The following is a 13,071-nucleotide window of genomic DNA, read 5'->3' as shown; positions in this document are numbered from 1 at the left end:
ATTGCAATCATCTCCTTCCCAACATGTTCAAGAAATTAGTCAGTTACTAGTTCTGAATATTCAGGTTTGGAATAAATCAGGCTCCCCAAAGTCATGAAGACATTCTGAAGACAGGGCAATTCCAAACACTGGTTTTAGAAGCAGCAACTCTAGAGTGCTGCCCCATTTATCCTTTTATTTTTTCAACCTTCAGGGTTTACTCATTATTATTTCCTCCACAGCTATGAACATTACAACTTGCACTTGAAAACACCCAAGACTACTATTTAATCCCATTTCCTTCTGTGGTGGTTTGACCCTGGCTGGAGGCCAGATGCCCACAAAAGCCATTCTATTGCTCCCCTCCTCAGCTGGACAGGGGAAAAAAGATAGAGCAAGAGGCTTACAAATTGAGATAAGGACAGGGAGGGATCAGTCACAAGTTACCATCATGGGCAAAAAAAGACTCAACAAGAAATAAAATTATTACCCAAAACACAGAAGGATAACGAGAAGTAAAACCAAATCTTAAAACATCATCTGCCCACCCCTCCCTTCTTCCCAGGCTTAACTTTATTCCCAATTTCTCTACCTCTTCACCCTGAGCGGCACAGGGGGAAGAGTAATGGGGGTTGCAGTTCTTCACAAACTGCTCCAGTGTGGCTTCCATGGGGTGCAGTCCTTCAGGAACACACTGCTCCAGTGCAGTGCCCCGCAGGGTCTCAAGTCCTGTGAGCGTATCAGCTCCAGTATGGCTTCTGTTTCCACAGGCTACAGGTCTTTCCAGGAGCTTGCTCCAGCACAGGCTTCCCATGGGGTCACAGCCTCCTCCAGGCTCCACCATGGAGTCCTCCAGGGGCTGCAGATAGGATCTCTACTCCCCATCATCTTCCATAGGCTACAGGGGAACAGCCTGATTCATCATGGTCTTCTCCAGGGGCTGCAGGGGAATCTCTGCTCCAGCACCTGGAGCATCACTTTCCCCTATCCTTCTTTACTGCCCCTGGTGCCTCCAGAGTTTCTCATACCTTTCTGTGGTTGCAAAAAGCTGTTACTCTTCCCCCCCAACCCTTCTTAAATACGTTATTCCTGAGGTGCTACCACTGTCACTGACAGGCTTGGCCTTGGACAGTGGCAGGTCCATCTTGGGGCCAGCTGGTATAGGCTGTCAGACCTAGGTGAAGCTTCTAGCAGCTTCTCACAGAAGCCACCCCTACAGCCTCACCCTACCCCCCGCTACCAAAACCTTGCCACACAAACCCAAAGAATCTTCAGAAAACAGTTCACAGAATTATGGAATGTCAGCAGTTGGAAGGGACCTCTGGAGACCACCAAGTCCAATCCCTTACTAAAGCACCATCACCTATGGCAGACCTATGGCTGCAAAAGATGGTGTCCAGGCAGGTTTTTAATGTCTCCAGAGAAGGGGACTCCACAGTCCTCTGAGCACCCTGTCCCAGTGCTCTGTCACCCTCACAGTGAAGAATTTTTTTCTCATATCAAGACGGAACTTCCTGTGTTCCAGTTTGGGCCCACCGCCCCTTGTGCCTTCACTGGGCACCACTGAAAACAGTCTGGCCCCATCCTCTTGACAGCCACTCTTCAGATATTATAAGCATTGATGAGATCCCCTCTCAGTCTTCTCCAGGCTAAACAGACTCAGCTCTCTCTGCCTTTCCTCACAAGAGAGATGCTCCTGTCCCCTAGTCCTGTCCCCAACAACCTTTGTTGCCCTCACTGGATTCTCCACAGTAGTGACTATAGGGAACTGAGAACTAGACACAGTATTACCAGAGCAGAGTGGAGGGGGAGGATAACCTCCCTCAACCTGCTGGCCACACTCTTCTGAATGCAGGATATCACTGGCCTTCTTGGACAAGAGGACACACTGCTGGCTCATGAAGAACTCACTGTCCATCAGGACTCACAAGCCTTTTTCCACAGAGCTGCTTCCCAACCATTCAATCCATAACCTGTACAGGTGCCTCTGGTTATTCCACCCGGAGGGCAGGACCCTACACTTTCCTTTGTTGAATTTCATTAGGTTCCTCTCAGCCCAACTCTCCAGCCTGTCCAGGTCTCACTGAATGGCAGTGCAGCCTTCTGGTGTGTCAGCCACTCCTCCCGGTTTTGTATCATCAAGTTTATACTTGCTGAGGGTACACTCTGCCCCCCCATCCATACAGGTCACTGATAAATATGTTGAACAAGACTGGACCCAGCACTGAGCCCTGGGGCACACCACTAGCTGCAGGCCCCTGACTGGACTCTACACCACTTACCACAATCCTCCAAGCCCTGCCATTCAGCCAGTTCTCAACCCACCCCACTGTCCACTCATCTAACCCACAGTTCCTAAGTGTGCCTGTGAGAGTCAGTGTCAAGAGCCTTGCTGAAGTTGAGGCAGACAACACCCACTGCTCATCCACCCAGCCAACCACGCCACCACAGAAGGCTATCACATTGGTCAAGTATGATTTCCTCTTGGTGAATCCATGTTTATCACTCCTGATAACCTTCTTTTCCTCCACATGCCTAAAAATAACCTCCAGAATAAGCTGTTCCATCACCTTTCCAGGGATGGAGGTGAGGCTGACTGGCCTGTAAATTCCTGGGTCCAGCTCTAGGTAAGTATTGCAAGAGACAAGACAGCAAAGGCGGATTTGACTGGAGAACAAACAAATTCATTATTCATCATTCAGGGCAGTTTCGCTAAAATACTGTAAATTTTTAGAGGGTTATAATATTGTTTAAATATCAAGTAAGTAAATATCAAAATCCCACAAGTTTTCTACAGAAAATCTGTTTTAGTATTACTTTTCCAAAGTATTAATATCTTCATCTACCTGCAACAATACAGTAAAGCAACAATATGGACTGACCTCTTGCCATCTTTCAAACTACCTTTTTGCCCTACTACCTTGGAAAATAAATAATTTCTCCAGCACTTCCACTACCAAAAAGAAACTAGAAGACCCTGAGCAACTTCTTTCATGTAGACAATTTTAAACAATTCAGCTGTGTATTAGTGTACACAGTTCTCATATTAGGGTACACAGCTCTCATATTAGGGTTTCCTGCACCAGCAAGTCCAGAACCCGCAATAGTTTCCTTCAGGATGATGGGCCTTTGACTTGGTCTCCCTGTAGCATCCTTAAAGCCAAACTAGTTAAATATGAAACACAAAAGTGTACTATTAGGCAGTGGAGTACTGCCTGGACCTTCAGACTCAAAAGGTTGAAACCAGTATTATGAACTTCCACTGACAGCCAGGTAAGTGGCATCCCTTAAGGGTCAATAAAATGCACCACCTTTATTAATAACCTGAACAATGGACACTCTAAGCAAGTTTGTGGCTGACACCAAACTGGAAGGGATTAGTTAAGAGGCTGGAAGACAGAGAGGCTATTTATGCCAGCCTCAACAGGCTGAATTATCTTCAAAACTTTACTAGGCAAGACCCTAAGCAACCTGATGAAAAGTGGCCCCATTTGGAGAAGACTGGACCAGACAGCTTTTTCAGAGATCCCTTCCAGTCTGTATTACTGTTAGGAACCTGTGCCTATTACAGTGGCCTATACATCAGTGCTGAAAAATCTACAGCACCTGACTTTAAACGTGTGATCCGACCTAAGGCGGGTTGTCCACACCATCTCTTGTGATGCACTTCAGCTATAGTATAACCTCACAATATTATCATTCATATTTAGGATACAAGTTAAAATCTCTTTAAATTAACCTGAAGTTATTATTTTCACATTTACATGCCCCGAGCCACTAGTCTCAGACAGACAAAGCAGCAGTTTATTTCTGACTGGCAGGAAACCATCAACCTATCATTTAAGCAAAACATCTCCAACTTGAAGATCAGACTAAGGCAATTTTATAAAATAACAACAATTAATGATTTTCAGAGAAGCGACTTGTTACAGTGAAGCTACATACAAATTTTGGGAAAACACCCTGTCAGTTAAGTCATTTATATGACTATTTAGTAGCGCTTTCCCTTTAGTAAAGTAACTGCTCATATCAACACTTCCCTCTCTGCTTTTCAGAGACTGAACTCACTTGCTTCCACTGGAATGCAAGATGCTTCATGTGTTTACTTTACTTCAGTGCAAAAGTAGACCAATGTACAGCTGATAGGCTGTTTCTATTCTTTACACTAAAGTATTTTTTTCTTCCAGATTGTCTTTTAAGTAGGGTCGTCTTGTTGTTTGTTCCTAAAGACTACTTAAAAAACAATGGGACAGACAGCTGCTGGAAAATCAGGCTAGAAAGCACACAAAGAAATATTTATCTTTCCAACCATCATCTACACTTATTTAGGGTTATTGGCTACATGACAGAGTGGCAAGAAAAGGCAGTAATTGGCAAGGCTGAATATTAACAAGCTTTTAACCACGAATTACAACCTGAACTAAATTGCTTTTCTTGCTGTAGAATTCAGTGCTCAATGGAAGATACTTTACTTACATTGCATTTATTTTCCACCTAGTAACTCTACCATTTCAGACGATTTACCCCAAAAAAATGGAACCATAAAATACTGTTTTCCAAATATACTTAAGCATTAAAAGATCATTTTAAAAACCAACCTTCCCAGAATTGCACTTAACAGTTATCTGCAAAGTCAAAAGGATCAGAGGGGAAATTAACAGCTTCTGCTACTTTTCCATCACCATCCTTACCATTCCAGTAGGAATGAGTACAGGAATTAAAAAGAATTAAGTACACCAAAAAACCACATGGTACTTTCTGGTGGAATCCTGTGAACTCCAGCTGTAGGTACTGGTCTAGAAACTGCTTCTCTAAGAAAACAGCCTTACTAAATTAATCAAGAAGAAAGTTATCCATATCAATGTTCAAGAAGAAATTACACAACTTTCATGTGTCTTTTCCACTGGAAAACTACCGCACTGCCCAGCCTTATCCCAAAACAACATTATTCTAGAGCACAGAGACCCCAGGTTTGGAAGGTGCATGTGCAGTGATTTAGAAGCTGCTACAAGGATTCTGCAATTGAAAACTTTCCAGACTTTTAAGTTTATTATGTGAGTTATTTGACCAAATAATACCCTGTCACTTGGTAAGTTAAGTCACTCAAACCAAACCAACTGACCAAGGGTATATAAGCTTATCACATGCTTAAAAAGATGTAAAGAAAAGAAACAAGAGCTTTATTGACTTTGAACTGCTGATTTTTCAAATATCAGAGCCCAATATTCTATTACCAAGTTCTCTTAGCTAGTATGTTTAGGAAAGTTTATTGTTTACTAACAAGTTTTCTTGTTTGTAGATGTTAAAGGTGACCCTGCTTACTGCAGGGGGGTTTGGGCTAGATGACCTTTAAACGTCCCCTCCAACCTAATACATTCTATGAAAAAGAAAAAAAAATTCAAAAGTGAGTATGCCCTTTGACAGGTATTGCCCAGAAGCTTAGCCAAAATCAGAATTCACAAAGGCATGAACAGCAAAACAGACTGATGTAAACAATCTCAATACAACCCTTTCATCAGAATCTGGAAATGTTTGCATAGCTCCTTTCACTCTCTCATGTCTGAAGGAAGACCAATAAATGGAACCGTACTAAGATGAACGTGTTCACCAGACAAAGCAATCAGAATGGCCTCACATGTAATGGAATGGTCATCCAGGTCAAATAAACATATTTTAGACAACTGTCATAACACAAATACCCCTGCGTGGATGGTAAGGCTATCAGTGGTCAGAAACAGGGTTTTTTTCCAGTATTTTTAGCAAACAGTTATTGAGACTTCACAAACACACACAAAATAAACAAGTTGTTTTCCAAGAAAATGCACAGAGATTTTAGACAATACAAAGACACTGCCTAATTAATATGAAGAGGAGGCTAGAACCATCTCTTTCATTTAATTGAATCCTTAGGTATGGAATCATTAAGATAGATACTGCTGAAGGCAAACTTTTGGTCATAAGAATCCAACCACTAGTACAGGATTCCACTACCCTCTTAACCTTCCAGCCATTCAGAGAAGGATTTCAATTCCGTTACAACATAGCCAGTAATTGCTATGCTTGACACATTTGGCATACAAATTTTCCTTAAGTTTTTCCAATTGGAACGCAGCAACTTTCTGCCAGTCTACAGAGCTCAGCACGCTGGGCTGCTCTCGGAGCAGGAACTCATTTCTTTCCCCACAGCAAGAGCTTGTCACTCTCTGGTCACTTAAAACACTGTCATTAGGTAGGACACCTACCAAGCACCACATACACAGTGCCTTCTGAAGAGGCAGGCAGACTCCTGGCAGCAAGCTAAGAGTGTGGTTTCCAAAAAGTCATACCCTTCTTTCTGTTCTTAAGACGACAAGAGATGAACACAAACTGGCTGAACATCCTATACAGACTCCACATTTGAATCACTTCTACCTCTTAATTTATTTCTACGTCCTGTATTCAGGTCAGGAGACTGCTGTGTCTTGAATGTGGCAGCTTCACGTGCAAAGTACACAGATCCAAGTTATTTATCCCTTTTTAAAAAATCATTCATCACCCTGTTATTAACAGAAGACTTCAGATGACTTCCACCTGGTTAGGTGAAATAAGCTGTGTCTATAAGCACATTAAGTAAAACCCAGCTAGCAAACTATCCTTCCTAGATGGACCAAGATTTTGATTCTACATACACACCTCTTCTGAGAGAGTAACCACAAAAATATTTGTTATTCTCCCGGTTGGGATTCAGAAAAAAAAAAAAAAAGAAACAGCTTACCTACCCAGCTGTGCCAGAATCCTCTAGTGTAAACAGTTACAAAAGTAAAGCTGTACTTTCACCAGTGCAGCTTGTTTTACTTGGAGCAGGACAGAATTACTATAACAATACAAAACATAAGTCTCATCCTATATGTGGGTCCTTACAAAGCACTGTCAGTGTGGCATAACAGGATCTCTAGGTGTTTCTTAGATACACATCAAATGTCAATGAGAAAAATGTTACAAGTAAACCTAACACCTACATCAAGTGAACACCTACAAAGCAAAAAATACTAAAATGGCTAAAAACTCTTATAAAGCTTAATATTTTTAAAAGGAAACTTGCATGTTAATGATAATTACATACAACTTAGTTACCTTTCACAACCTGAAGAACTGTTACGAGGCAGCAAAACCCAGTATTTAGACTGAAATGGACCTTTAAGATTCAAGAAGTTAAACAAGAAAACTACTTTACCACCACTGAAAAAGGAAAAAAAAAAAGCTTCAAGCATTTCAGAAGCCATTTTCAAAGCCACCACTACTAGATAAGCACTAGTGCTGAGAAGATAAAAACCAGCCTTTACTTCTATCGCAACAGCCTTTACATACAAAGCTTCACCACGACTTCCAACCTGTCACCATCTGTTTTCACCACCTATGGTTTCTGTCTTCCACTGGCTTCAATACAAAATACATTTAAGAGACAGAACCGCTGAAGACCTAGCTCTGCTGCCTTCCTATTGAACAAGACAGAAATTAATCATTAACAAATAACGATCCACTAACATTTTTCGTGTCTATGTCAAGGTAACTGAGACAAATTTCTACCTTCCTTATTCTACCACCTTTCACGTCATTAAATTCTTCAGATGCGTTGTAACTGAAATCAGATCCTACATTTTTGGGGTAAAATCTGGTTTTGTATTCCACTTGGGGCAGAGAAGCTTCTAGGTGCTACATGTCTTCTATTGGTGCATTCTGTCATTACCCTTTTTAATTTCACAGTATCAGAATCTCTTACCATCCTTCTCCACCACAGTGACATTAAAGAAAAATGTACAGCATACAATGGCAACTTCACTCCAGAGAAATATTATTTTCTTGAAAAATAAGACAATGAAATATGCAGCAAAGCTTTAAGAGAAAAGTAATTTTAGAACATACACACCACAGACCTACAAGTGCCGAGGGGGTTGGTTCAGTGTGTACTACTACCAAGTCACTATGTACAGCAAGGTAAAGCTACTCTTAGCATCTAATGAGAAAGACAACAAGATGAAAGGAGTCTTGTAGATTTTGAACTTCATTTTTCCAACAAGTCACCATCTATATTGCAGCCTTCTCTTGCACAAGAGCTTCAACTGACTGTGCTGGATCAACGCTCTAAAACATTTTCGCATGAATAAATACACATATGAAAGTCAGTACAAGTAAATACTCTGCAAAACATGAGTAAGCAGTTACTCACAACTGACTCTGGACACAGTTTTCGAAGCTGTCCACTGTCAGGAATGATGTCGCGTTCTCTAGTTAAACAACTCCTGGGAATGCATGTGGTAATGATTAAAACCACTTAAGAAATATGGAATACTGAAGAGAGATAGCTCTGTGCAAGTATATGCCAGTCAAAAGTTTAATACTTACTACTCACAGTATTGCCTTGTACAATAGGTATTTAAGTTTATTAAAATTTGACCCAAAACCCATGATGGAATGTTTAATAGCCAGCTACAGAGTGATTAGTATAAAAATAAAACAAGTTTCCAAGAAGTGCCAATATATGCTGACAAGCAGCAAAGTTATTAGGCCCTCACAAATGGGTGAGAACTTGCTTCTCAATGCCAAAATATATTAACCTTAATAAAGAAACCACCCTTAACACCACAACAGAAGATACAGTAGCAAATTCACACCTAAGATTTTAGTGGCTGGCTGAGCAAGGAATGTTTTCCTGGAAAGCAAAGCCATATTTTGAGCAATACTTAAAACAAAAACCCCAACCACCACCAAAGCCACCGAACTGGCAAACCCCAAACCACACTAGTTCAGATAACTGGTTCAAAGAGCTAGGATGCTAGTCTCAACCAAAAGAAACCCACCACCCAAAAACAAACAACAAAAGATTAGTGTGGATGGGGTACACAGCAGCAGCCCCTAAAATACGATGTTGTGCAATGACTGCTGCAATGTGCAAAACATTATTAACTGCACTAGGACTAGTTAACACTGGAAACTAAGATACAAGACTTTCAGAGCTCCTACAGAAGCACAGGTATTTAGGGGGCTTTGCACTGAACAAATGAATCACAATCTAGGTAGCTTGCATGCTCTCAAGCCAGTGAGCAACTCACTTTTATTCCTCATTTTCCAAAGCAAGAACGTTGAAGATCTATACCAAAACACTTTACCTAAGCCTAAAGACTATGCAAGAAATTGTTCTCAAATAACAAAATTAGAAATACATCTACTGTTCCTAAAATTCGTTCCTCATCTTCTGATACCTTCTTGCATGAAAATGTCTGCTGTGAAAGTGCCCAGGACATCACAAAAAAAAAAAAAGATTAGTGGCTTCAGGTATGGAGAATACGATTGCATCTTCTAGTGCTGCTTTAGAAACAAACATCTTACTTTCCAGCCTTATTTTAATAATCTATAATGTTAACCAAAAGAAGAACTACAAGTTTTTTTCCTACAGTAACAGTGGTCACCATTAGTGCAAAATTGTGGACTAAGCTCGAGCTTTGTTCAAAGCTTCCTGTGGCCTGTCTTATTAACTGCAAAAGAAACCCGAAAGACTTAGTTATCATTCTTCTGAATTCCTCTAAGATTATAAATCAATGCCAGATTTTTATACTAGTAGCAAACCACAGAGGACAGTGGTCTTGGCTGATAAAAATATCTTCCTCTGCCTTCAAAAAAATGCTCTTTAAACCACTACATATTTTCCAGCACAGGAAATTCTTTTGAGTTCCAAACTGAATAATATTTACACCTGAACATCTTCTCAGAGCTGATAAAACTTTTTCTTTCACTACTGTCGTGTGGACCGTACTTTAACAGGCACGTGTCTCCCTCCATTCCATCATCCAAAAGCCCTAGAACTTACCCTCTGCCAAGAAGACATGAAAAATGTCACAGGTCGTGACAGGTCTGATTTATTTAGACTAAATGGTACCTCGCCTGTTCGGATGCCCGCACTGTAGCGACTGCTGTATAACCCTCTGACTGTGTAACAAGCCTTCACGATTCTCCACGAGGTTGTAGGCTGAAAGCATCGCCACCGCAGCTGTCCCACGCGAGAAGCCCGGGCACGGGCGAGGAGCGCTCAGGAGAACGGCACCGGCGCGCACGGTCTGAGCCCCCCCCACCCGCACCGGGAGCTCCCCAGCCGCCACGGGCACACTCCGGCCGGCAGCGCCCCTGGCGCGGCTCAGGTGCGCAGCGGAGGCCGCCTTCCCCCCGCACCCCGCTCCCCCCGCATCCCCACGGGCTCACCTCGGCGGCCGGGATGTTCACCACACCTGTCGACCTCCTCTTCTCTCTCAGCTTCCTCTTCTCGATCTGCCCCTTCCCCTTCCTAGCGCTGGGGCCTGAGCTCTTTCCCTTGGCGGCCAGCTTCTCCTCGCCCTCGGGGGAGCCCGGCGCGGCGGCGGTAGGGGGCTTGGCGGCGGGCTCTGACCCCCGGCCCCCGGCGAGGGCCGTCGGCGGCTCCTTGGGGGGAGCGGCCCGGCCCAGGGCGGCGCTGGGGAGGCCGATGCAGTTGACGGCCCCGACGACGGGGGGCGCCGCGCGGTCGATGGGGGCGGCCGGGCCCCCGGGGGGCAGGTTGTTGTTCAGCTCGGTGGAGGGGGCGACCCCCGCGGCTCTGGCTTCTCCCCCGGAGGCTGCCCCCGGGACGGGCGGCGCCTGCTTCGCCCGCATCTTCTCCCGCTTAGCTTTCCACTCCTCCAGAAAGTCCGTGGTGCTGCCCCCGGCGCTGCGGTAGCCACCGGTCGCCATGTTCCCGGCGGGCTGGACGGCGAGAGCGCCCCACCAGCACCTCTGCCGCCGCCCGCCCTGAGGCGGCTCTACTGCCGCCCGGAGAGAAGAGGTCCCGGCGGGGCGGGCGGGAGATTCGGGGGCGGGGAGAGAGGCTCAGCAGCTCAAACACCCTGGAGAGAAACAAAAGGGGGAGACGTGAACCGTCCCGCAGCACTGCCCATCCTCGTTCCGCCGTCTCCCATAGAAGCCCCCCGGGCCGGGGCAGGAATCTCCATGATTCGCCCGCCCTCACACGCTGCGCGGACTCCCCTCACCCCTCGGCGCGGGGCCGCGCGGAGCCGCCCGCCTCCCCCGCTCCCTCCGCTGCCACGACGACCGCGAAGCACCGTCCCTCGCCCCCGGGGCCGGAGCGTGTGCCATCCCCCCGACGCCCGCTTGCCTGCCGGGGGAACCGTGTTCCCGCGCTGGGCGGGACGGAGGCGTCAGGCACTCACCTCCCGCCCGGCGGGGCCGCGACTTGGGCGCTCCCCAGCGCCGGCGGCACCAGGTGAGCGGCACCGCCTCCCGCCGTCCCGGAAGGAGCGGTGCGGCCCCGAGGCTCGGGGAGCTCCCCCTCCCTTCCTCCTCCCCCCTTTCCCCATAGCGGCGCGGACAGAGCCGAAGCCAGGGCGGAAACTGCCGAGATGGCCTCAACAATGGGGTGAGGGCGGGGAGGCCCCGCCCGGCCCGGTGCGGTACGCGCCACGACCTGACCGCGCCGGCCGCCGGTCCGCCGCGGGGCCCTGCAACTCCGCCACCTGCCCCGGGCAGCGCCGGCATGGGAAGGGATACGGACCCTCCTCCGCTCTCGACGAGCGGACAGCGCGGGCGGGAGGGGCACCGCGGCCGCGTGAGGAGCGGAGTTAGCCGGGGCACCCGCCCGCCCGCTTCAAGCCACGCTCCCGCTTCACGGGCTGCTTTAAGGCGCGGCGGGCGGGGGTCCGCCTGAGCCCAGCCGCGAAGGGCCGGAGGAGGCGGTCTGGTGTCACCCCACACCCACGGGGTGCTCCGCCGAGCACGCCCCGCACCTGCCGAAAAGCCTCCGGTGAGAGGGGGCCCGCCGCGCCTTGCCGGCGCACCCGGCGTGAGGCCGCCTGGCCGCAGGGCAGGTGCCCGAGGGCCGGCCCGAGGGCTGCGGGGCTCCCCAGCACCGCCGGCGGTTGTCACCATCTCCACGGCGAGAAGCCGCGTGTAAAAAACGCCCGGCTCGGTCGAGCCTCTGGCTTCGGCTGCGATTAGGGCAGCGCCGCGCTGGGGGACAGAAGCGCCGGTTTGGCCTGGAAACGCGGTGACCTGCGCCGCGCTCCCTTCGTCGTTATAACGGGGTCGAAGCGCGGTGGGAAGAGCCTTGAAAGTTAATCGCTCCCGCGGCATAATAACTTCCTCCCGGCTGCGGCTCCGGTGGGCAGACCGAAGTCAGTGAGCGGAGCTCGGCTCCCGCAGGCGGAGGGTTGGGACAGAGCCCGAGTTTTCGCGATGTTGGAACAAGGATTCGAGGGGTTTCCGCCTTGTCACGCTGCAAGGGCTTGAAAGATGTCTTGTTTATAAATAATGCAGCCTTCAGTGCGGAAATCTAGCTGGGTTAAACATTAGGAAAGGCGAACACGCATGGAATGTAATGGCAGCGGGCAGTATCCCTCAAACGGTTTGTGTAGGCGACCAAATGGCTCGGTCTGCACAGAAGACTCAAGGGTTTGGGGGTTTTTTTTTGGCTGTATTCGCCAGGTTTCAACAGCACCCTGGAAACTGATCGTGGTGTCTTTGGAAATCACTGCTTTCAATAAATTTGTGGCTTGCTTAATCCTGCTCTAATTAGGTGTATGCTGAGGGAACTGAAGGGGTGTATCAGTGCTACCTTTCCAGCAGGCTCAGGACAAAATAAAAGCTTATGTCAAGAGACAGAAGAAGTCCATCTAGGCTGGGTTTACGTAGCTGGGAGCGCATTCCCACCTTTGCACCACTTCTCCCTTTCAGATTCAGCTCTGAATTCGTTTGGTTATTAAACTTCATTAGGGGTTCAGAATATAAACTTTGCAAAAGTTTTTTGTTTCATTTTACAGGAGAAGAAAAAAAAAGAAAAAGTGCTGCTACTGACTAGGTAAAAAAATACTTAGCAAAAAGGGGCCCCAAATATCTGGCATGAGACTGCACCCTGCAGTATCAGCAACAGGCTTGGTCCATGTAACCCCTTTCACCTTTGGTGCATATCTTTATCCTGTTCTCTTCCACAGCCATAGGCACTGTCTCTCCCTACCAGAAAGGAGATCATGAAGACATAGTCCTATAGTTCTTAGCTTTAATAATCAGCAGTACAGAATTAGTAAAGCTGGCCAT

At 46.9% G+C, this 13,071-nt stretch overlaps 1 protein-coding gene across 1 annotated transcript in view; it reads right to left on the bottom strand.

Annotated features, from left to right (window-relative positions):
- Window positions 1-10,722, bottom strand: part of PAWR (pro-apoptotic WT1 regulator) — a 79,441-nt gene extending 68,719 nt beyond the window's left edge. Inside the window, exon 1 of the mRNA XM_084267164.1 lies at window positions 10,213-10,722. Coding sequence (XP_084123290.1) covers window positions 10,213-10,716 — 504 coding nt within the window. The 5' untranslated portion in view covers window positions 10,717-10,722. The remainder of the gene's footprint in view (window positions 1-10,212) is intronic.
- Window positions 10,723-13,071: the final 2,349 nt, after the last annotated feature.

Source organism: Gallinula chloropus (genome assembly GCF_964237585.1).
Source record: "Gallinula chloropus genome assembly, chromosome: 1".
NCBI classification, from domain to species: domain Eukaryota; kingdom Metazoa; phylum Chordata; class Aves; order Gruiformes; family Rallidae; genus Gallinula; species Gallinula chloropus.
Note: the sequence above shows the minus strand (reverse complement) of the source record. Positions and strands in the feature narration are given on the sequence as shown.